Source organism: Emydura macquarii, unplaced genomic scaffold (assembly GCF_026122565.2).
Source record: "Emydura macquarii macquarii isolate MOO-44397 ecotype Brisbane River unplaced genomic scaffold, CSIRO-AGI_Emac_v2 contig_2636, whole genome shotgun sequence".
NCBI lineage: Eukaryota > Metazoa > Chordata > Testudines > Chelidae > Emydura > Emydura macquarii.
The window spans coordinates 35,162,312-35,187,142 of record NW_027132773.1 but is presented as its reverse complement, the minus strand read 5'-3'; the positions used below and the strand labels follow the sequence as shown (position 1 = coordinate 35,187,142).

Here is a 24,831-nt window from a genome sequence, read left to right as displayed (position 1 = left end):
GAACTTTCTGACAAGCACATTTTTAGAACTGTCCTAGTCTTAAATCTGCAAATTGCTGAGCACTGTCAACTTTCTTCTTTAAATAGCTCCATGTAAGTGTCCCTTAGCTCCAAAAATAAAGTGTTGTAGAAAGTGCAACCTATAACTTAGTGATGGGCCTGGGGATAAATAACGTTCTGCTTACAATGGAAAAGGATTTTAGCAATACAGGGATTGCACACATCCCTTCAGCCATGAATCCTCTCTGGTCAAAACTGACCTAGCAGAAATAGAACCAGTGAAGCTATCAACAGGAGCTAGCAAAGGAGAAGCCACAGCATATTAATCTTGTAAAGAAAATCCTCTGCACTGTTCAAAGAACAATTGCTAATGTATCTTTTGACTAAACTCATTTCTCAACAAATGGGATTGTTGCAAGCAGTCAGGAGGCTAAGGCTGGAAAGGAAGTAGACAACTCTAGAGGTGGCCTTTTCAGAACAGGATTGAGCTACATGGGTGGGAGCTACACTGGGGGGAGATGTGCACTTGTACTGTTGGTCATGTAGGTAAATAGAAGATTTCAGTTGTAGTCTACCTGGTACCTTTCATGAGAACTACATTTTAAAGGGGGGTGAATGGAAAATAAGGTGAAAACAGTATTATGGGAAATACAGCTCTTTATTTTTCAAGACTTACACAGATATTGAACTGAATAAGCAAAGGTTAGAACTCAGCATTTTAATTTGCAGGCAAATGACAAAAAGATGAGTCTATTTACAATCAGAGAATGAACCTAACATCACTGCTCATTTCAATATGTAGTAGTAATTTCAGCTTCGTCTGTGTGCACAGATGTGAATTTACTGATGTATCCAATTTTTGTGATTTTAGTATATGTGTACTGTAAAGACTCTGTGTTAAAATGGGTGCATAACCACACGTTTCTGTGCACCAAGGGCCCTATCCAATGTCCTTTGAAGTCAATCGGAATGTTTCCAGTGACTTCAGTAAGAACAGGATCAGTCCCAAACCATAATGTTATAACTGCATGGTGGAAATGAATCTAATCAATAAGGGCTATTTTCAATAAGCTACTGCAAAATATTGAGTACATTAGTTGTGTGGACAAGATATTTTTTACTAAAAACAAATGTACCAAATAAAGGAAATGTACTGTGGAATGAACAAAAGCCCCCTAAGAGAACAGGGAACGTTGATGTACCCACAATATGTTTAATAGTTTTCCTTTGTACTCAGTTGTTCTTTCTTCATTATATTAATATAGTTCAGTGCACCTACAGTCATCTTGTCAGGCAAAGTCAGATACTCAGTTTCAGGAGGAAATTCTGCAGTGATTGTTGATTTGCCTGTACTTGAAGATTGAAATGCCTCATCTGCTGGAATTTCCTGCCCTCCAGTGTTCTCTGCTTTGCTAGCATTAGATAGTATTTCAGCACTGTGGACAGAAGAAAGATTATTTCTGCAGCAGCATGCTTGTATTATATCACATTGTATGGCAGTATCTAATTTTTCTACCCTTATATTAGGGTTCTGAGTTTGTGACCAAGCATCACATCTTCCATTGCGATTAATATTCATCCTTTTAAATGGTATATCTGATGAGATGTGCTGGGGCTGAGCAGCATGGTCTTTATTTTCCTCCTCTGGAGCTTGTAAACTGGGCTCTTTCTGTTCAGGAGTGATGGCTTCTTTCATAACCACACCAGTGCAGGGAGGGAATAGCACACTCTCTGTGCAAAAGCTGTGTTGTAGTCCTTTGCTTGTTGAAGCTGCAATTGGAATGGTGCTGTTCATTTGAAAGGAGCTGTCAGAAAGACACTTCTTTTCAGCAGGCTCGTCCTCTTCAGACTGTACAAACAGATTTGAATGAACGCAATAGTACACAAGTCCAATAAGTTGCTATCAGAACTAAAGTAAGTAAAGTGAAAAGGCCAGACCTATGATCTTGTTTAAGAATAATTTAACACCCCCCTCCAAAAAATGCACCAAATTCAGTTTGCTAACACATATGTAATGTGTAAGGCACTGCATGGAGCTGAGCAGAACTGTGCCCAACATCTTTATTTCATTAGATATTATCAAAATTCCCTATGGGCCAATATCACTTACAGTACATGCAAGTTACTGCTTAACTGGGCTTTTTTAAAGCTTAAAACTGATGCTTTTTTGTATTTCTCACAAGTGATGTTTGCTTGTATAAAGAAAGTTTAACAACAAAATTAAAGGTAACACAGTAAGTACCTCAACATGTGGTTTGGCACCAGATACCATGGTGATGAGCTCTTACAAATAAATGCATAATAATTATTAAAAATAAAATATCAAGATAAAATTGCATTGCTTACCATCTCGGAACTAGTACAAAAACTACTGTCTGTTTGCTTTGGAGAGTAAGTGGGGGATTGACTGCTCAGTGATGATTCAATGTCTGCAAAATGAGCGTAGAGTGAAAAAAATTAGGTTCAAACAAACCAACCTCTCACATATTGTATGCACCGGTACAATGCTTTAAAATAACATTGACCCAACTTATAAATAATTTTAAGACACTATTTATAGTATTGGGGGTTAGCCAGTTCATTGTGCAATACATTCTAAAGTGCCTACTCTCCCCGCAGAATAGGTGTTGCCTCCCGGTAGAATCCATGGGAATTATACTCATGTGATAAGGTCTCAATTGAGCCATTAAAGTGCAGCCCTGGACTGAACGCAGTGTGGAGCTGCACTATCTGATTCAAGCTCCAGGGAGAATGTGCTAGCTGCTGTTGGGTGTCTTGTGCCCCCAGGAGCTGGGGATGTTCCTGGGAAGCCCAGGGACTTCATCTATGCCCTGTTGCTACAAAGGGACTGAAGGGGAGGGAGAGGAAGTGTGGATTCTTTGTAGACTCCTACCACTACTATGTCCCTGTGGAGCTACAGGACATATCCTGGTAGTAAGAGGGTGAAAAGTCTAGTAGGAGACTTGGCTGAACTTTCAGTGCAGGGACTAATTCATGTCAAAACATTTACAAAATATTTTCAAGCTAATCATGGTCTGAAGGAATAAGAAATGAAGCAAATGAAAAACCTAGATCTGGAACCATCACCTGGTACTACCAAATGCTTAATATTCTCAGACTTGTGCTGCAGTGTTCATAGCAGCATTGCTAAGCTATCTAGTGGAATTTTTTTTAAATGTTTTTGCCAATAGTAGCAGAAATGGGTCAATGAAAAAAATTAGATCAATCACTAGGGAGATGCCAGCTTTAATCTTTTTAAATACTTTTAATTGCTTGTATCTTATGCATTAAAGTTCAGATTTCTTCATTCACTGTTAGCTGAATCAGACGTATTAGTAGCTCACAAACAGGATGCAATCAATCACTTTTACTTGACTTTAGCTGTAGCTGTATCAGTTTTACATGGAGAAAATCTACTTTAGAACTAACTGTGTAAATGATACTGACCCTTTTCCATCTTTCCAAGCTTTGAACTCACTTCAAAATTATACTGCTCCTCTTCTGCTGTCAGAACCTTTTTTTAAAAAGAGACTGAAAATGTATTCACTTCAATCATAATTTTCTGCATTGTGTTCCTTTATATAGAATTTTTTTCTGTATCCCATGGGATGAGGATACTAGAAATCTCCATGATGATTCAGCCATGCATCTAGCCTGACCTACCAATGTGATCAGCCTTTCTCTCATCTTGTACCTGGCCTAAAAGAAGGGCAAGGAACTGGCAGCTGGAGCAGACCAGTCAAGTCAGGAAGACAGGATAGGGAATCAGGGTTTCTGATAGGAGGGGGATCAGGCAGGAATTGCTCCAACCCTTCTACCTCCTAAGCCTACCCTAGTGCCACACAAAACTTTGGAAATTTAGCCAGATCTCACACAATAGCCACATGGCAATTATCTAGTTCTCTTGTGGTTAATATGCCTCCACCTTATAACTGTTGTCAGTTGATTCACAGATTAAGAAATATAAATTAGTTGTCAGATCATTTATTATAGTCGGCACAGGTAGTGCTGCCAATAGTTAAGGTTTCCTGACACTTTCTATTGTAAGACCCTATTGTCAGTTGATTATAACTTAGCCAAACTTCAACCTCTTGGGCTGAAATTTTCCAGCCTTGGGTTGAATTTTTCTGGAAAACCTTTGTAGAAGTGGAGAGCAGGGAGGCAGGCCAAAGTGCCTCCTCCCTCTCCACAGCTGGCTGCTCCAGGGGTGAGGCCGCTGCCCTCTCTTCTGGTGCCATAGCAGCCCCTGGTGGGCAAAAGGTGTAATTGCAGAGCTTCCCCACAGAATCTATTATTCTGCTTGGGGATAAAAAAAAAAATCTGCAGGAGACATGAATTCTGAGCGTATGTTTCTTTTGTTAAAGAGTGGGATGGTGCTGAGAAGTACGAAGAGCCAGGAACCCCTTTCCCATAGGGTTACTTGCACCATATTTTGATCAAATGATGAATGTTAAGAGCTCCACGTAAAGAGCAACACAGAGGAAGCCACTGCAGTGCACAAGTATTATTGGGCCTACAAAACCCATGAACAATGCTACATATTTTTGAATGCCATCTACCAGTTCCTTATCTATATAGCTATTTACATATACACAGCTATAAAGCACTCTCCTAACACTGAATGGTATGTGGCAACATCTTACACAGCACCCACTCCCAAATAGTACCTGTCTGCTGCCTTCAGGAGGTGCAGCAAAGAATCTGACCCAAAGTGTCTGGCACCAACGTTTTGTAGTATATAGCACAAGTATATCTGTCTCGTTAAGCAAAAGCTAAGTAAAATTCTTTTACCTCTTCGAATCCCAAGACTTGTGAGCACCCATGAGTAGATTGTTCCAGAGGAGCACTGTCACTAAGGAATACAAATAAAATAAGGTCCTAAGACAAGAGATTCATACTGGTTTTCAGCCTCTAATTACTCAGGTTAAAAATACTACTACTGTTAACCTTACAGTCCACTTTGATTAATAAATCAAAGCAGTACTGCTACCTGTAAGCTCATTGTCACTGCTCTCTAATTACAAAATGCATCCCACTATTACAATTTGTTAAAATTGTGGGGGTTTTTTAGTTCTCAAGATTTAATACAAAGAGTTTGATTTCAGAAACATCACTTCTGTGAAACAGCATATTATTAAATATTACGGAGGACAATGCCACTTTGTAAAATTAAAAGACAGACTAGCTCCAGAGGAAAGACTGTAACATAAGCTACTTGAGGTAACCTTGAATGTGGATTGTAAACATTACCAAAAGGTGTATGTTTACTTTTAGGGTTAGGTCTACACTGCATACCACTAGCAGTGGTGTGTAGGGTATGTGTAGCCATACGCCACTGTGAAAGACAGGCTGCATCCACACATTTTGGTGGCCACGGGGCAGGGAGCGGGCAGAGGAGAGAGGCTTTGGCAATAAGATCTCCCCCTAGCCAGAGCCTTTCCTGGCTGCTGGAATCTTTCACTGCAGCAGGGAATCTTTCACTGCACAGGCAGCTTCCTCTGTAAGCAAAAGGCTCCAGCAGTGTAGATGGGGGAGACACAATATGAACGTGTAGAGAGCCATGTAGGGATCATGTATCCTGAGATTCTGGCATGTCTTTACTCTCCTCACTTAAGCAGTATCTCAACATCGAGTTTGCTACTTATACTCATTCTAAGGCAGCCTGTACAGTACATACTCTATACAGCCGCATGGACATATGGTTTGATTTAGTTGGGGTTGGTCCTGCTTTGAGCAGAGGGTTGGATTAGATAATCTCCTGAGGTTCCTTCCAATCCTAATCTCCTATGATTATATGATTTAATGTATGAACATACTTCCCATTAATAGAAATGGGAATTGCGTGCAGGAACATCAAGGGGAGAACAGACACTTACACCAGGGCCAAAGTTGGCCCTGAATTAAACTGGTGCAAATCCCACTTGAAATCTCTGCTCTAGTCCAAGGCAGGAGAGGGATTTGATAGACATATTCACACTGTTTTTGATATGAATAATGGCTGCTTGTTTTTTATAAAAATTTTCACACCATCTATTTCACTTATTTTTAAAGCATTTTGCATTAGCTGAGTCTGAAAGGCACAATCTAAATACTAATTCTGTGCAGTAGAGGATGGTGCATGATCAGAAATAATTTGTATATTAAATATTTGCATACTTATTATAGATGCAGTAAAATGCATGCGCTGCAAAGCTAATCAAAGAAATCCTCATGTTCTTGTACACAGTGGATGAAACTGTGGACCCACTGAAGTCAATTGGAGTCTTGCCAGGGACTTCAGTAGGGTCAGAATTAGTCCCATTAAGTCTATCATATCTAGATATCACCTTTTAATTTAACAATTGCTTATAAAACTTACTTATTCACCGTTGAATAATTCTGCATTTTTTCCTCTAAATTGATCTTGTGATTGTGATTTGTAAATGCTCCTTAAAAACAAAAAATTAAACCTTGAATTTGAAATACAATTTTAAATTAAAACAAATTATTCCATCACAATTTTGATCATAAATTACTATTAAATGACATTAGCTCAGAAGAGGATTACCATTATATAATTCTACATGAAACAAAAATACTGCAGTGCCTAATTTCAGAACATCTTTCTCATTATGACATACAAATCCTGTGGATCACTAAAACAATGCCAAAAATACTTACTTGTTCTTTCAAATTTTGAAGGATTGTCTTGGTTTTCAGAAGATATAAGGTAAGGTCCTTCATGGTATTCTTTCAAGTGGTCTTTATTAGGCTGTTTATTTTCTTTGTGGCTTCCACATGAAATATTCTTACTTATAAAGAAAGTCTGCTCGGGACCTGTGAAAATCTCCTTAAGGCATCTGTCTGCAGTATACATTTCAGTACATTTAGTCACGTTATAAATCTCTCTAGTATCATAAGGGCTACATCTGTTGAATATTTCATTCCTATCATCTGGATCTGTAAATAATTGGCTGATATTGCCTTGGTTAGCAAAAGTACTACAATACTCCATGGAAGGAATATTATGAATCAGCTGTCTCTCATCTTCAGACAGTGCTAGAATACAATGACCACTTTCATCATGAGTGTCATTTGGTGCTGCTGTTTCTTGTAGAATACCAAAGAATGGTTCTTTTATTTTATTGCTGCTTCCAGAATCTTTACCGGTAATTAAACCTGAAGTACTATCAACAGAGTTTATATATTCTGGACTTTGAGGAAAAAGAGAAAAAGTCTGCTCAGTACAAAAGTAAGCAAAATACTAAAAGCTTCAACATTACCAATTTTAAGTTAAGAATCTCAATAAAACTTTACTCTGTATTCTCTCCACACTTACTTCTATCAAAATGTATGTTCTTTTAATTGATACATTCTCCTGTATTGTGGTTGTGGTTTTATAGTAAGACAAAAATGTAGAACCTAAACCTGCAGTTTTAAAGAGAATTAGAATTTGATTTCATGCCACCTCTGAACATAACAAGACCTGAGGTATATCCTCTTGCACAAGGAGCTGTGAATAACCAAATCAACCACTGTATGTCACTGCTGCTCCACTCAGCTGAATAGACAGTGTACTGTGCACAAAATTCATATGCAAGACAGCCTTCTTTAGGTTTTTAAAAGTTGGTTTGTTCTTGTAGGATAAAATTCACCTCTGTACAGAAGGCCCATGCCAGGTCACTGTTACCGCATAAGTCACTGTTCTTAAGTGGTGACTAGGCCTTCTGCAAGCTCTCTGGACAGAAAGGAATTTCATTTGTATCTACTGGCAATGATTTACATTTGGGACAGATTTTTTTAACATACATTTTCTTTTGCCCATTGTACAACTTTGGCCTACAGTAGCAGTGACATTAATGACCACTATAATTAAGGTTGCATAAATATTTGCATTCTAAGCTCACTTGACCCTTAATGAAATTTTCAACTTTCAAACTGAAATTTTCCAGTTTGGACCCTACCTGCAGGATAACTTTTTGGGACGTCTAAGTAAATAAGTTTAACTGTTTTTGAGTGTTTTTTTTCTGAACACCAAACTACTTAAACATCTGGAAAAATCTTTCACTGGAGAGAAGTGCTTTGGGGTGTTCTGGTGAAAATTGTTTTTTGATTTGACCAAGTGAAGAGCCTTTGAGAAAAAAAAAAAAATCACACATATAGCACACATTAATGTAACAGTGCGCATTAAGGAAGGGTACACAGTGTGTACCTGTGCAGCATAGTTTTTTAACAGAAATACAGAGGTAACGTGCAAAACCACATTAATGCTCTGATACTACTGACAAAAGCAAGAGTGCGCAAATTTAATGACTGATGATTCATCCTTTAGTCTTGTCACCAATGCACAGGGCACAACTACATGAGAGTCGGAGAGAGAAATGCCACAGTGTTGCATTCCATGGTAAAAGTTCTGTAGTGTCTTTGTTAGGAAATACTAGAAATTGCACAGAGACTCAAAAAGATTATAGGGTGAAAGCAATGTCCTTTGCCTATGTAAAAACTGGCAAACATTTAAGTTTTAGGAGACTGACTGCATGAGAGGCGGAAAAATGTTGTTATTAGCTGAAACCTATGGACATACATCACTGTAAGAATGTAACAGAATTTCCTGAAGCAACACAGAATTCAGGGGCTCTGCTCTCTTGCGTCTGTCCTCCTCCCAGCTACTTTTTGCCACTCTGACCGTCTTTTAATTACTACTTATTCTGCTGATTTACCTTCCCTACAGCTCCTACCTTGTAGTCCATAATCAGTTGAGTCCTGGACCCAGTGACTCCTCCCATTAGGCTGGTAGAAGGGCTGACCAGGAACCCAATAGAAGCTCCTAACTCATCTCCTCTCACTTCATTTTCCCACAACTATTGTCCCATCTCCTGTTCTTTCTTTCCCTCAAATGGTATCAGTCATACCATGCTGTTTCTGAAATGGCTTTCAGTAGTGTGACCAAAGCTAACTTGTGGTCATTTTAATGACTCTCAAATGACACTTTTTAATGCTAAGTAAAAGTAAGTAATCTATGACCTTGTCTATTACTATTTAGCATCATAGCTATCTGGCATTTTTACATTACATCCAAGTTTTTGGTTACTGTTTAATAAGCTTGTGGGTGGCCACAGCTTTCAGATAAATGCAATTTATTATAAAAAAAGCCCCTCTCCTATAATGTCCTAAGGTTTCATTGTACCTTACAAACAGTGAAAAACTCATTCTCTACCTTTGAACAACTAGCAGTCAAAGACAAGATAAGATGTGGGACAACAGTTCAGACAAGAGGTTGTGGGGATTATAGATGAGGATAATCAGGTATGGAGGAGGGGAGATGTGAAGGAGTGAGAGAAGGGATCTCTCATTCAGCAAAGAAGAAAATGTTCCAAGATTTAATATGCAACCCTTGAGTGGGAGAAGTAGACAAAGAGACAAAGTGAGAAAGAGGACTGAGAAGAGTGAAGGGGTGTGGGAAAATGAAAGGGGACATGTAAGTGAGACACGATTATGTTGGGCTTTGAACGGGAGCATGAGGAGTTTGAATCTGAAGCAATGAGGACCAGGAAGTTAATGAAGGGATTCCAGGATGGGCATGATGTGGTCAGAGTGAGAGTACAGGAAAAGGTCTTCAGTCATCTGCATTTTAGATAGGGTGGGAGAGGTGAGAAGCAAATATAAGTTAAATTTATGATGACCAAGGTTAAAGTTAGTGGGTCAGTCCAGTGTTCCTGTAGCTAGTGCTGCCTGCCGCCGAGTGAGAAATGCATAGTCCCTTTCTTGTAGGTCCAAGAGAACAGACTGGGAGTACTTCACGGACAGCACAATAATGGGAGCTCCTCTCATCATTCTACATTGATCTCTCCAGTCAATGTTGAACACAATGATGGATTCCAAAAGCCATTCCGTCTAGCCCTCCTCAGTCAGATGGTGGATCAGGGACTTGAGAGCGAGTGAAGGAATAAACTGGGAGGAAAATTAGACTCCTTAGGAGTCCAAGAAACATGCAGAGAATCCCTGAAACAAACTTGAAATAAGATATTTATTATAAACTGCGTATGACCCTAAGTCCTCAGTTAAAATAGGTAAGATTTTTCTTTTATCGGCACATTTTTCAAAATTATTTTATTTTCGGTTCCCGTTTCTCCTTTGTGAAAAGGGAATGATTTCATGGAAAAAAAATAAATTCTTAATTAAAAAAGGAAACTAGAAGAATTATTTAACCAAACAGAAGGAAAATGCATGCTTTTGTTCCCCAAATTACATGTATAATGGAGGAATTCAGTACCACTACTGAATGCATTGAGAAAAACAAACAATTAAATATAGGATATTGAAGTAAAATAACATTTTGATGTATTTCAGCAATTTAAGTAATCCGGTATGTTTATCATTTACATTTCAGCTCAATTTAATTTTCAAAGGCATTGAAGTACAATGAAAAAAATCATGGGTCTTGAAAGTCCTTTCTTTTTAAATGCAAGATCTCTGCCTACCTATTCATTTTCTTAAACACTGTTCCCAATGGCATTGCTGTATTGGACTTGCTGAAAATGCATTGCCTATTTTGGGATTTTGATACCCAAGGGTCTGGACAGATATTTCCCAGCTGAAAAAATGGTAGAAACTGTCAAAATATATACAATAGTTAATATATTTTAATATTTAAAATGACATTACATAACTATATTAACCATTTTGATTCTTCTGAATATTTTACAATACAATTCAATGAGAAAATGTCCCTTCTATCTTTATAGAATAAAATCTTTTGGTTTCCCCCCAATATAGTTGAAAAAATGGAATAATGCTATCTATTTCCATAAATTCTTTATGGAGGAAAAGTGGAAAACATTCATTGAACTGCTCCATATAAAACGCCAAGTCTTACTTGCCTTATTCACATAAGTGGCTCAATTGACTTCACTGAGGTTCATATTTTAAATACTGGCTATCAGCCAGCTTGCAAGCAGAAGGCCTTCAAATGTCTGTCTAGCATCCAATGCCATCAGAACAACAACGAAGCCTCATGAGATCTGACTTCCTGAACTTGCATTGAGATGCCATCACTAATACACATGTAAATCTTTTTCATTCCATGGAAAAAGTATTAATTTTCTAAAAAAAAGGTTTTTAGCAAAAACCCACCCCCTTCATTACCATTCTATGCTTTCACAAGATTTTTCAAATCTAAAACTAGCAAAATAAAGCTATGAAATCAGATGGCCTAAGGATGGACAACTGTCATTAATTGCATTCAAATAATATATCAAAATATTGATGCAAGTTAAAAGGTATCCTCTGGAGCAGGGAGACAAACTTTTTCAGAGCATTGACAACATCTTAATGGAGAGATTTTGTAGAAGGATGTTGTGATTTATTAGCTTATAATGATCACCTTCCTCCAACTTAATCAAACAATACCCAATTATAGCAATCGCTTATGTGGGAAAGTAATATTAGGAAAATATGTATTTTAGCTGCCTTTACTTTAATGCAGCAGAGGGAAACAAAGGAGAGTCAGCACCATATGACCAACCAGCTCTCCACAGACACCACCAAGTGCTCTGTGTGTAGCCCATAGAGCTCGCTTAGCCTTTACACTACTGTTATATATTCATGAATAAGAACTCAAGACAAAGTTCTCTGCATGTTTATAAAATCAAGCTTGGCTTATTTTCAAACCCAATCAACTTTTAAAAAATTAATTTCACTCTAAATGTTATTTGCACCAATCTGTAAGAAACCACCTATTGTTTCACTAGACCTATCCCAAAAAAAATGAAATTTCATTTAATACAAGTCCTCTGAAATGACAAAACATCAAACCTGTTTGTGTGGCTTCTCCTCATCAGCCAGTTCCCAAGAACTGCATGCAAGGTTTCTTCTGAAATTTTGTTCTGGAGATCGTTTGTAATTAGAAGACCAGGAAACCGAAGAGGACACTGGATAGGAATTGCAGTCTGCTGCTAGATTGTACTGATGTTTGAGACTATAGTCTGCGCAAGTTGATTCCATAACTTGTGATAACTTAAGTACACAAAAGAGACAGTTATCTAAAAATATTTTGATTTAACATTATACTTTCAGTAAAATTCTGTATTTTACAGGTTACATATACCTACTACAGGAAAAATATAAATATTATGGTAGGAATATTTTCACTAAGAAAAAATTCTGCTAATGCCCCATTTCAGCAATTCACTTAAGCATATACCTAACTTTAAGAAGGTGCATAAGTGCTATGATGAATAGAGATGGACTTAAACATATATTAAAGTTAAATATATGTTTAAGTGCTTTGCTGAGTTGGGGTTTAAATGGAAGATATTTCACTTTAGAATGGAGAACCGTCCTGTGTGAGGGAAGGTGCCATGTTGGCTCCATGCTGGTCAGCATATAAAGGAGATTTGGAGGCAGACTAGGTGAAATGCCACAAGATCTGCAACTACACAGATCTGGTGGCCATTAGAGTCAACGTAAGGAGCACAGTGGCAATGTCTATTGTTCAAATTTATGGACAATGCCTTTGCATTGCAATCCTCTGGCTTGCCAATAGGCTGGAGAATGTGAATCTTCAGCCCCACTCTCTCTGCTTAGTACCTTGTACAAATCCCACTTTTTCAGGCTTTGTGCAGGATGGATAAATTTCACCCAAAGAAATTGTTATTTTTACTCTTTTGTAATAGATTGAAAGATACATTGAACCAGTTTTCAGCCCACAAGCTCCATTTTTGGATGCAAACAAGCATGCAGGTGCAAATGCTGGTGCATACTTTTCATAACAGCCTGACACCTGTATGTGCACAGTGTTAGCAAGTCTTTGAACATATGAAGAGCAGGCACAGATCTGTACACACAAGTGGAAGTCAGGTAATGGTCCATTTGACAATTTATCCCATGAGTTCTGATCATTCTATACCAATCTAAAATAATGGACTCTCTCTCTCCAACCAGTAAGAGGGATATAGCTGTAACAGAAGACTTTTACTAAAGTGATTTCTAGGAAAGTAATTTAATTTATTGTAAGCTGTGATCTTTGTTAAAATACATTTTCATAGCCAAAAATCTAACTTAGGCTAAGTAATTCTCCTTTTCTCAAATAGGAAATTTAATCCTACAACCAGGTCTATCTTTCTTATTCTAATAAAACTTGGCCTGACTGCATGACTTTAGGAACAACTGATCAAATTCTCCACCAACATAACTCCACTGATTTCAGTGGAGTTATGTCAGTAAAGAACTTGGCCCAATTGCTAGGTCTATAGAGATTCTCTCTCTCTCTCTATTCATAGAAGAATCTGTATTTAGTAGCTACATCTGAGTAGCTGATAGTAGCATCCTTTGAATAAAGTTATTAGAAGCGTAACTTTTGCATAGATCTAATACTTTAATGTGTGTGTTCTAAGGCCTATACACACTACCAAAGCAAAAATGATGACTGAACTTTGTTGTGAGACACACACAACAATTTGGTTTGGTTAGCCTAGGAAGAGACATAATGGGAGTTTCTAAAGCGCCTAATTGAGTGGAGCACAAGTCCAAAGGGGGTGATGCTCCTAACTCACTTAGGCACTTAAAAGTCCCACTTATACGTTTGATTCACTTAATGGATTTTGCTGATGCAAGATTACACAACCCAGGATCTCAGTGGCTGACAGTCTGAAGAGTGCAGTGTCATGAGCTACCAGCAACCATTTCTTCCATGCTGCTCCCAGCGAATCAAGCTGACTTTATGTACATTTTACATAATTTGCCTTTTGTTGTTCCCATTCCTTTCCCCCTAATCTCTGTGTGCTTTTTGTCCTTTTACTATAAATTCTTTGGAGCAGAGACTGTTCTTCTTGAGTGTTTTGAAACCACATAGAATAATTTGGTAGATAATTTTAATGATGCAATATAGTCTTAAAGAGGAAAGCGTCACTTCACGTCAAAATCTGTGAGATTAGGCATTATTTAAAAAAAAATTTTAAGGGTCATTATTGTTATATATTTCTAATTTGACATCAGTTTTGTAAACTTAACTTACCTGAGGTTGGTATTTCACCTTGTCTGAGACATGCTTTCTTCTGTTCTCTAATACTTGTTTTTGTATCCTTGTAACAAAATATAAGAAAAATGTCTCTGACATTTAGGGTTCGTGGCCAAAATTTTCAAAAAAGACTCATGATTCTGGGTACCTTACTTGAGACATCTTAAAAAGGCTTGATTTTCAAAGAGCCCTGAGCAAACACCATATGCAAATCCAGCTCCTTTAAGATGTCTCAAGTTGGGCACCCAAAGATTGAGGATTCAAAATAATGTTTGAATACAGTGGCCTGCTCCTTAGATACAGCTACTGCATGCAGTGTTTTACCTGAGTAAAGAAAAAGAGTAATTAATCACTTCTGAAAATCTTGGGCCTCATCTACAACTTTTTGTTTGCTCAAAATACATTTCCAAACTCCTTTATATTGGTAAGGATGTTTGTGACTCCCTCTAAGTGAAACTTAAAGCACGGGTGTAGAACTATTCCAACCCTAAAATATTGTATTTGTTTTCCTACTCACAAATTTACATTTCTCCTCAGGTGAGCTTTTCAAAACAGGACTATCTGGATCACAAGACACCTATAAGCACGGCAACACAGATATTCCTCCTCAGTGCAGATTTCCTCACCTGGGCAGATCCCCCACTTCAGATCCAGAACAGTCCTAGGCTTCGAATCACCCACTTTTCCTCCAACTGCCTTCCTCCCATGGTGTCAGTCTTGAGAGTGGGGAGATGACGTCCTGATCTCTATACAGTATTTCTATCCTATCCAACATAGCCAGTGCTGTTAAGCATCTGGCCCAATATCTGGAAGAGACTGAGGCATGGAAAAGACCTAGCTGGCTACAACTTAATCTGGGGAAGGCTAGGGAAAGCAACAAGAAAATCTAGTAAGGATTGTATCTGCCTCTCTGTGGAGGATGCGTGCCTGCCAATTCATAGATTCTGAGATTTTAAAGCCAGAAAGGACCATTATATCATCCAGTCTCACTTCCTGTATAACACTTCTCTGGACCCTCTCAAATTTTTCAAAATCCCTTTTAAAATGTGCACACCAGAACTGGATGCTCTATTCCAGTATCAGTCTCACCTCTCTAACTCACCACTCTCCTGTTTATACATCCAAGGATTACATTAATGCTCTTTGCCACAATATCACACTGGGAGCTCATGTTCAGGTGTTTGTCTCTATGGTTCAAAATCCTTTTCAGAGTCACTGCTTTCCAGGACACAGTCCCCTGTTCTGCAAGTATGATCTATATTTATTTGTTACTAGGCTGGCAATTTGGAGTGTTGTTGGATTCCCAGCTGCTGTTAAATGATCACATGGCAAGTGTTTTTCCATCTTGCTCCAGTTAGGAGATAGCAACCATTTCCTCTGGATGCAGACCTGTTACTGTGATCCCTGCCTTTGTCAACTCAACATTAGACTACTGCAGTGTGCTCTACATAGGGCCATGTCTTAAGTCAACTCAGAAACTGCTGCAGAATCTAGCAGCCCTCTTTTTGAGCAGTGTATCTTGCTGACAGCACATGATGTAAATACTCTAGGATCTGCAAAAGCTGTCTGTAGATTGCAGGTAGAATTTCAGGTGTTGGTTTTGACTGAAATGGCTTGGCACCTACTACTTACTTGAGAGACTGTTTCTCTCCCAAAGCCATACTGCCACATCACCAATCAGCAGAGGTGTTTGATGTTGTTTAAAAAAAGGGGGGGGGGGTGGAGGCTGTTGGCAGCACGGTCTGTGTGAGGGGTCCTCAGCTTTGGAACCAATCCTTTTCCTTTGTTCTGAAATAGCCCAACTTCATTGACCCTTAAGCCCTGCAGCATGCTTTATCTATTTAACCAGACTTTTGGGGAGGGAGGAGCACAATAAGGGCTGTTAAGGTGGATTGAGTATCTATGGGACTGGTTATTTTTTTGATTGGGGTGGTGGAAGTTGCTGGTTTTACTCTTGTTCTGATTGTATTTTTAAATTTTGCGAAGGTGCCTAGATCCTTGGATAGGCACTTTTAGAATACATCTTTTATAAATCAAAAGGAAGAAAGAAATGGCATCATGGAGCTCTTATCTTTGCTGAACTTCATTAACATTTGACTAATGTCCATAATTATTCAAGTACCTGTTCTGGATGTCATCTAGGCCTATTTTAGATGATGTACGTTGTGGTGACATGGGAAGTTCTATATTGTGTCTCCTTATAGGAGCTTTTATTCCCCTGTTCATATCCACATGGACTGGTTTTCTCACTCTGTCTGTAATGAAGGTGTTCAGAGTATTAGTCACTGAGAGATCTGTGATTTCTGAATTTTAATAAGCATGCAGAACCCACCTTTCAATCTACATAAACAATATAAAACACATACATTCTGCTTTATTTGCCATTATCACTATCTGCACTGCTTACTAACAAATCTATTTTACAACCATTATAATATACACTTTTTTATCCATCGGATTCTAGGCATTGCAAGGCTCTATTACATTTCTCATTTAGTTTCTGACTAGAAAGGTGTTCCCACAGTCCATGAAAAAACATGAAAAGGCAAGACCTCTACAGTGTGATTTATACAAAAAATGCAATACAGGACAACAGTTAAGGTTCAGGAGGTATGGAAATGTGATTGAAGATACCAGTACGGGAAGTCTGTGAAAGGAGTGAATTTTGATGAGGGATTTGAAGGAAGCAATAGGTTGTTCCAAATGTAAGGTGTTCCAGAAAAGAATGCATTAAACTGGAAGGAGAATATGAATAGAGTGTTTAAGAAAGAATCACCAGCAACAAAAAAGGGATGTATGATGAAACAAGTGCAGATACTTAGCCAGGTGCAGAACTGTGAACAGCATTGAAGGTGAATTTACACTGCTAGCCAAGATTATTGGGTTCCTCTTCTGTCCTCTGACTTTGTGTGGTTGATATTTTCACTTTTAGTTAGATTTTAATTAAAGATAAATGGAATTGTTTTTATAATCTGACAGAGGGGTATAGAAGAGTTGAGGCAACAGCAGTTATAGACTACAGTAAATGGGTCTTCTAATTATAAAGTCTGACTGTTACTATATTAAACTCACCAGCATTATCTTTCTTGGTGGCTATCTGGTTAACAACATACAGGTTGAGGAGATCTAAACTGACTGTTGAACTTTTAGACGGTGATGATACTCCTAGCAGCTTCATCTTTGATCTAAGCTTTTTCTTTTCAAAGTATTCCTATAATTTTTCAAAAGACAGAACAATAAACTGCTTGATATAAACAACAGAGCATCATGTATACCGCTACGGTGCATTTTCATGATTTAGCAGTACAATTCATGTTGTAATCAATAAAACCACATGGCTGAATCCCTACATACATAAATCTAACATTTCAATTCACTTTCATCTCTTTTAAAAAGATTATTTCTTGTACAAATATTATCTGAATTTCTTTTTTAAAGCTAAATGAATCATGGTGCTTCCGATGGAAAAATTCAGTCCCTGAACTTTCACTGTTTCAACCTTCACCTCTTAATTTAAAACCTTTGAAATTAAGAGAGTGCCAGACATGGGTGCTGGAACAATTTGTACAGTGGGGGTGCTGAGAGACATTGAACCAAACTGTAAACCCTGCATATAATGGAATCCACTTCAAGCCACAGGGTGCAGTAGCACCCCCAGCACTCCTAGTTCCAGCACCTATGATGTCAGACTCCCTTGAGAAAAATCTTCTGTTTTTCAATCATTTGAAAAGCTGAGATTCTTTATGCATATTATAAACCAGCAAGCAAATCAGCAAGGATTATATACACATGGCCATCCACAAAGATGTAAAGAGCTTATTGTTCTCTTAGACTGTCTTCCTTGGCACAGAATATACTGTCCTATGACAAAAAGAAAAAAGAAACTCCCATGGCTGCCCTCATGTAGCAAGAGTTTAAAGCAGATCTGGTTAACACTTCTGATGTCTATCGGTTATGTAAACAATTCAGTTTAACCCTTAAATTCCATTCATAGAAATGCAGGGAACAAGCTTGGGATGTTGCAGAAGAACAGTTTATTAATAATTATCCTGAGATTATCAGTATCAAATGCAGCAATTAATAATGAACAAGTAAATAAAAACAATGATAACTTTATTCATTTTAGCCACCAGAAGGACATCAAAGACTACAGACTGTAATAAGATACAAAATGCTGCAATCCTTCTCATGGAAATATAATTTTGAATTTGACTAGGGACCCTCCAATGTGATATGACAGATTTCTTATATGACTTTTTGGTAAATATATTCCAGAATAAGCAATTGCAGAATAATCTTTTGGGTTAATAGGATATTGGTCTTTGCAAAAACATTCATATGCTTCAGATAAAGATATTTCCAATTAGGAGGACATTGGGTCAAATTCAACCCTAGCATAAGTGAACACAATTTCCACTGTTATCCTCTTCTAATCCTTTCATCTCCCTCAGTGTTCTTAACACTGCCTCATAACCTGCCTCGTCTCCCACTTTTATCCATTCCCCCACCCTCTTCCTCAATCCCTTTTCCCCTCACAGTACATGAATTCTCTGAATGCCTCTACCCACAAAATCCCTCCCTTATCAGTGTATCCAGATACTGTCCCATAGACCTTCCTATTACCTCTACATTTATTACATGCACTGTTTACAGTTATTACCTCAAATGCTCCTTCAACACCTCGGTTGATCCCCTCAAGCCTGGCTTCTATCACCTCCCCCACAGTGGAACAGACTACATACATGTGATGTTATTGATTAGCCCAATTAGCCCTTAATGACCAGCTGCCCCATATCCCTTGTGTATCTAAGGGATTGGGAAAGCATGTGCGTGCACGCATGTGGGAAACAAGGAGACCCCAGAGGGTCATTCTATTGCATAGAGTCTTTGCTTCAGGAACTGGCTACATCCTGCAAGCCTGCTTTTCCTCCTCCTCCTCCTCTTCCTCCTCCATGGCTTGGCAAAAGGTGTCGCTTGGAGCCTAGTCTCCAAGATCTTTTCTGTGTCCAGGGTGGGTGCAGGCACCCCATGGCTGGGCTTCCCAACCCTGCCTTGCTGTTCCCAGCTCCTGCCAAGAAGGAGAATGTCTGTTTTTAGAGTTACATCCACCCTCCCTGCTTTCTTTCACGTTGTTCAAAATTTCCTTGGCTTATATCAGAGCTAAATTTGATCCACTCAGTACACTTTGGAAGCCAGAAAAAAATACTTACAGATTCCTATGTTTAGTCCCAGGAAGAGTATATGTAATTAGCTATTAGTTGAAATGATCAAGTAATTGAGTATTGTCAATCTGCAAGCCACTCCTGCAGTCAAACCTGCATAACAGGCATACTCTTGTAATGGGGTAAGAAATTACTAAACCTTACACTACCCTTTTGCATGGAAATACACACACAAATAATAATAAAAACAGGAATTTAGCATGAGACTCTCCCAGACAAAATATTTGTGCCCTGAAATGTTACTCTGAATGTTTGCACACTAGTCCAATTCCATAGCGCTGTACCTCCCTTCAACTGCTTTAAAAATTATCTGTACGTGAAATCAATGTTAAACCACTTCTTTTAGATATGTAAAATATATTATAAATAACCATAGCAATTTACCTTTTGCTTTCTCCTTTCCTGTTTAAGTATGATTCTGCTCCTGAAAAGTGGCAAATAGTTAATTAGTTCTTCAAAAAGGGATTATTATTTATTTGCAGTGTAGTTTAAAGTTAAGGCATGAGGCTGTAGGACTGTAATTTCTAGTAACACTAGTGGGAGCTAAATGTGTAAACCCTCATGTCTGAAGATGAGACAGTGGGCCAGTCCTCAGCTGGTGTGAGTCAGCTAGACAATTTGAGCTATGTCTATTTACATCAACTGGGGATCTGGCCCACTGTCTCTAAATCAGGGCTACTACATACATTGTGCACCCAAAAGTCCAAACCTTTATGTGACTAACCAGCTATGTAATGATCTATTTTTAAATCCTTAGAATAATACAAGAAATGTTTGACAATAGATATATTCCTGCAATTTTCCAACAACCCCTTTTCTGCCTTTTGCACCATGGCTCAACGGACGTACAGAAGTTATAATAGCAAGGAAAAACAAAGGCTAATATATATAGCTCAAATTCCCCACCATTCTAGGCTTCAGAGATCATAACCCACACTTTGAATTGAAACCATAACTAAAGGTGGTAGCCAGTGCAAATGTTATGGGATCATGGAATCCAGCATCACTCAGATGGCAGGGAATTACATCTGGAGCTTCTAGGCGAACTTCAAGCCCTATGCACAGCATATACATTTATTTATGCTTTACTTGGAAGTTGAAAAAGTGTTGGGTTTTTGACCTTTAAAATCATCTGATGGTTTGGGTCCATCCACATGTGAAACTGTGATGAGGTATCCACCCTCACACAAGGCAGAGCAGGTTAAATCAGGTCAATTAATCTGATAGACTGCACCTAGGGGAGATTCAGGGCTTGAAAGTCTGATTGAGCCCAGCTGGGCAAAGGTAGGAAGAGTTTATATAAAGCCAGTAAACTGAGCCTAGAAGGGGGCTGTAGGGGAAATAGCCTGCAGTTATTCTGTGGGAGATGGGAACTGCTACAGTGTTAAGTAGTCATTCCCTTGGTGGAGGTGGGGTTGGTAAACCTAAAGAGGATAGGAGAACAGATAATAAAGAAGTGGGAAGGAATCCAGGGAAATAACAGGGTCTGGGAGCAAGCAGACTGTGGTTGCTAGACACATCGTTCTTGGACTGAAACCCAGGGTAATGGATGGATGGGTGGGCAGGTCCAGGTTCTCCTATCAGCTGCTGGGAAAGGAGCACAGGACTGGGCATTGAACTGGAAGATTGGATGAGTGGATGAAGACAGCTGATCCAGTGGGACTTTGATATGCTGAAAGGATTGTACAGTTACCTGTTCAGAAGGCTGAGTCACAGAGAGAAGCATGTGGCATCTCAGAGACTGAGTGGGGCCCCAGAGAGAATGAGAAGACAGAAGGGATGTCAGACCTGGATGGTGCTAATCCCCAGAGTAGTCAGGAAGTGGTGCTGCCCTAGCGGTGAGTGGACCTGTGACCGAGACCTTGTGTCTCCTGTTTTAACATGGCAGCTGACACCACGTGAGATGCTTGAGCAAACAATCCTTTCTTGATATAAATGGAGGCAGGTGCTACTAGCAGAATGTCTTGGTGAGGAACTGACTTCCCTCTCTGGTTCACCATAGCCTTAATTATTTTCAGGACACAGGAAGAGGATTGACTTTTTTTGGTCTGGATTCCAGTGGTAATTCTGGGCCTGGATTCCAGCCCCAGGGATGAATTCAGGGTGACCAGAGGTGATTGAGGGGCCTGAGTATGCTGGATTGGGAAATGTATGGGACTAGGAATGTGAAGAATGGTGGTCTCTTTTTCTGCAGTTACCAGGTGGGAATGGGATGTCTCCATGGAATTGTACACTTTAACCTTTTGCATAGTGTATAGAATACTGGATAAATATACTTTACTTTATAAATATACATCAAATATGTAACTGCAGAGGGTGGAGCCCCCAATCAAAGACAGTTTTTCTGTCACCTAGATGTAAATCCCAGAATTAACACTGAAATCCTGACACACAATTAACAGCCGTAGCGAGTACTATGATAATACATAAGAGAGAGAGAGATTAATTTTGCAAAATGTATCTTCCTAGCTAGTCTGTGATACATACAGGATAGTACTCCCAAACGTTTAGGCCAGTGTCTGTCAAGCTGAAACATTCCCCATGTACCTAGCTCTCAAAAATTTGAATCTTACAGAAAGGTTTCCTTATACATTTGGAATAACTTTAGTCTGATTCTCCATATGTTGTTGGGAGGATTACAAAATTCTGTTTAGCAAGGCTAACTTCAAAAGCCTGGTAAAATCCTTTGAGTTCTAAATTTCTAATAGATAGATGGTGCAGTGCTTTCAAAAATAAATATGGAAGTTTTTCAAAAATGTTTAGTATGAAAATGTTAGCAGGCCTGCTGGTGGTGACTTTACTGTTTCTGTACAGCTCAATAGTTTCACATCTGCCTCCTCAGAACTTGATATCAAAATAGCTTGTATGATAGAAAATACACATTGCCAACTTTAAAATTTCACTGTTCAAAGAGAATGGATGATCTTGTTACTAGGAGTTATTGGGAGCAAAAAGCACTGCAGGGTTTCTTCTCTAATCAAACTTTGGTCTACTAAATCTTAGGCATTTTATTCTCAAAGTTCTTCTCTGTTCAGGCGATGAGCTGGTCTCCTTTTAATTTCTCAAATTGAGACACATACATTTGGCTTAGATGATGATGAAGATATTGGATATGATTAGCAATAATGCAATAGATGATGATAAAAAGTTAGTCATTTCAGACCACAAAGGTTACAGAATATAAAGTTTCAAACTTTGTTGCCAAATTGCAAGAAAATGAGAGAACAGCAAGATGGGTTGATAATTGATTAACTTCATTCTATTACAACTAAGAATTAAAATATAAAACAAAGTTAAAATGACCTGGAAACTAAAATCAGAAATGTAAAGTTAAGAGATCTCTAAATAAATGATTTCATTTAAAAGAAGTCTGAAGATTTACAATGTGTCTTGGATCATTAGATCTGCCAATTAGGCCTTGCCTACACTGGCAGTTTTAGGAATATCACCTACCAGTGCTCTACTACCACGGCAACTCCACTGGAGCCCTAGTGTAGATTGGCTGCCAGCATTGTGTCTTCCATATTTGCTAGAACAATGGTGGGAGATTTCCCTAAAACTGTTTTTATTCTTCATCCTTCCAAAATACCATATGATGTTTGTTACAGTAGTTCCTAAGGACCAACTAAGAATGGGGCCCTAATGTGCTAGACACTGTACAGTCCGAGTACAAGACTCATGCCCCAAAGAGATTACAATTTATATATACAAAACAGACATGGGGTAGAACAGAGAAGAAGAGTGAACAATGTGATGGCAGCAAACATGTTAATTTGACTTTTTCTGTGCGCGTGTGTGTGGGGGGGTACTTAAGTGCTATGATGATACTCATTTATTATAAGAGGGGATAAGCCAAATGGAAGGGCAGGGGAGAAGAGGTCCAGGTGTTCAGTGAGGGTCAGGTGAAAAGTGAGGGGGAGGTTTGGGACAAACAGCTAATCAATATAGGGCAAAGAAAGTCCAGTCATAACTGTATATTACTTAAAACTTATGGCATATTGGGGCAAAATAATAAGATGTCTATAATTAAACAAAACCTATTTTAGTGACCAAGGCCCCCCATCCTGTAATGGAGCTTGAAGTGGGCAGACTTTTGTGCCTGTGCACAGAATCCATTTGCCAGGTTCAGACCTAAATGATTTTTAAAAAAAAATTCTTAAACTATTTTCTGGTTTGAATAAAAAAAATCCTTCCTGCTAAGGAAAATGAGTAATAACTAAGGCTACGATTTCTAAAGATGTTTAGGCTTTCTTGAAAATTCCACCCTCAAGCTATTCTGGAGTAGTAGATAATCTTCTCGAGCATAATCAGAATGTGAAAGACAAGAAGTCGATTCAAAGATGTTTTACCTTTCCCTTCTTTCTGAGGAGGACCTAAGCTAAGAGAGACAAAGGGAGAATATACTCATACAAATCTGAGATTCTACCTTACTTGTTGCAGTCTGCGTTAGTAGACCAGCGTTCAGAGAAAGGAATTTCAGCATTATTGTGCAATCAGAACTGAGGGTAGCTTGATACAATACATTGAAGTGATCAATCTTGTACAGGTGGAAGAGTGAACTAGATGATCTAAAATCTTTTCCACATCTAATTCCTGTTCTATACAAGCCACAATTATTTTCTCTGAATTAGTGATGCATGCGTCTTTGCTGTACAAATGTTAAACATTTCATGCTACTCAAAACTTTAGACATGTATTAATAGATTGAAACCAACTTAAAATTTTGTATAGAAGCTTCCTGTACTGACAGTATCATGATGCTGCTGATCAAAATGGGTTAATATGTCAAAAATACCTGTATCAGTTAACAGCATGCACATTTCATTCATGCAGGCATAGTAAATCCAGATCAGATGACACTGCAGTAACTACACTTTGTTATGGCCCCTTCACTGAGCCCCACTCTGTCCAGACCTGCAGGAGTGGGAGAAGGTCCCTTCACATATAGCCCAGCACCCCCCAAACAAGTAGGGGGTGGAAAGTAATTGCAGAGGAGCCTCTTCTGAATATCCCACCTTACCCAGTCCTGGGAGGAGAATCCTGTGCACAGCACAAATAGGGTAGGGGGAAGACCGGAGAAAGGAGGTCCTTTCAGAGAGTCTGACTTTCACCGAGGCTGGCTGACCAAAGTGGTGGGGGGGCAAGACCCATAGTGTACAGCCCTACACTGCCTAGTCAGGAGGGGAGGAGGAATTTGTAGATCACATTGTGCACAGCCCCATGTTGTTGGTTTTGGCTGAGGAAGTGTGAAGGCTCCATTGTGCTCAGCCCCAGGCTGCACAGTCCGGGCCTACATTCTTCCCCCAACAACTAGGCACCCAGGGGCTGTGTGATGGGGCCTACATGCTTCCCCCACCATCGCACACAGCCCAGTCTGGTGGGGGGGGAGAGGGGGAATGTGTAGGCCTCATCACGCAGAGCCCCAGGCTGCCCCGTCATGTGGGCTGAGTGTGTAGGCCCTATTATGCACAACCCCCCGCTGCCTGCTCTGGGGTGGGGATCAAGGCCTCACACTGTCTAGGGGTATGGTGGTACCTTAATAAGGAGGCCCTTGATGAGCTTTACTCACCGGGAGCCACCAACCCAGTTCATTGTGTGAGAAAGAATGAACGTG

The 24,831-nt window shown here is 39.0% G+C and overlaps 2 protein-coding genes across 2 annotated transcripts in view; one reads left to right on the top strand and one right to left on the bottom strand.

Annotated features, from left to right (window-relative positions):
* Positions 1-24,831, top strand: part of ABCD2 (ATP binding cassette subfamily D member 2) — a 100,482-nt gene that overhangs the window by 3,802 nt on the left and 71,849 nt on the right. The gene's annotated exons all lie outside the window — the stretch shown is intronic.
* On the bottom strand, positions 1,213-24,809 carry REDIC1 (regulator of DNA class I crossover intermediates 1). The gene is made up of 13 exons (XM_067564599.1): positions 24,787-24,809; positions 19,602-19,641; positions 17,068-17,206; positions 16,118-16,250; positions 13,993-14,059; positions 11,793-11,993; positions 10,460-10,590; positions 6,660-7,192; positions 6,358-6,427; positions 4,791-4,851; positions 3,447-3,513; positions 2,346-2,428; positions 1,213-1,848 (listed from the first exon to the last, which is right to left on the bottom strand). Exons 1-13 carry the CDS (start codon positions 24,807-24,809, stop codon positions 1,213-1,215), a joined length of 2,184 nt encoding a protein of 727 aa, XP_067420700.1.

Excerpts from the sequence above, each read along its gene's own strand:
- REDIC1 (XM_067564599.1), bottom strand. The coding sequence starts at position 24,809 with ATGAACTGGGTTGGTGGCTCCCG. Across the intron at positions 17,207-19,601 it reads AGGAAAGGAGAAAGCAAAAG|GAATACTTTGAAAAGAAAAA; the intron begins GTAAATTGCTAT and ends GAAAAATTATAG. Across the intron at positions 4,852-6,357 it reads AATTATTCAACGGTGAATAA|TGACAGTGCTCCTCTGGAAC; the intron begins GTAAGTTTTATA and ends TGTATTCCTTAG.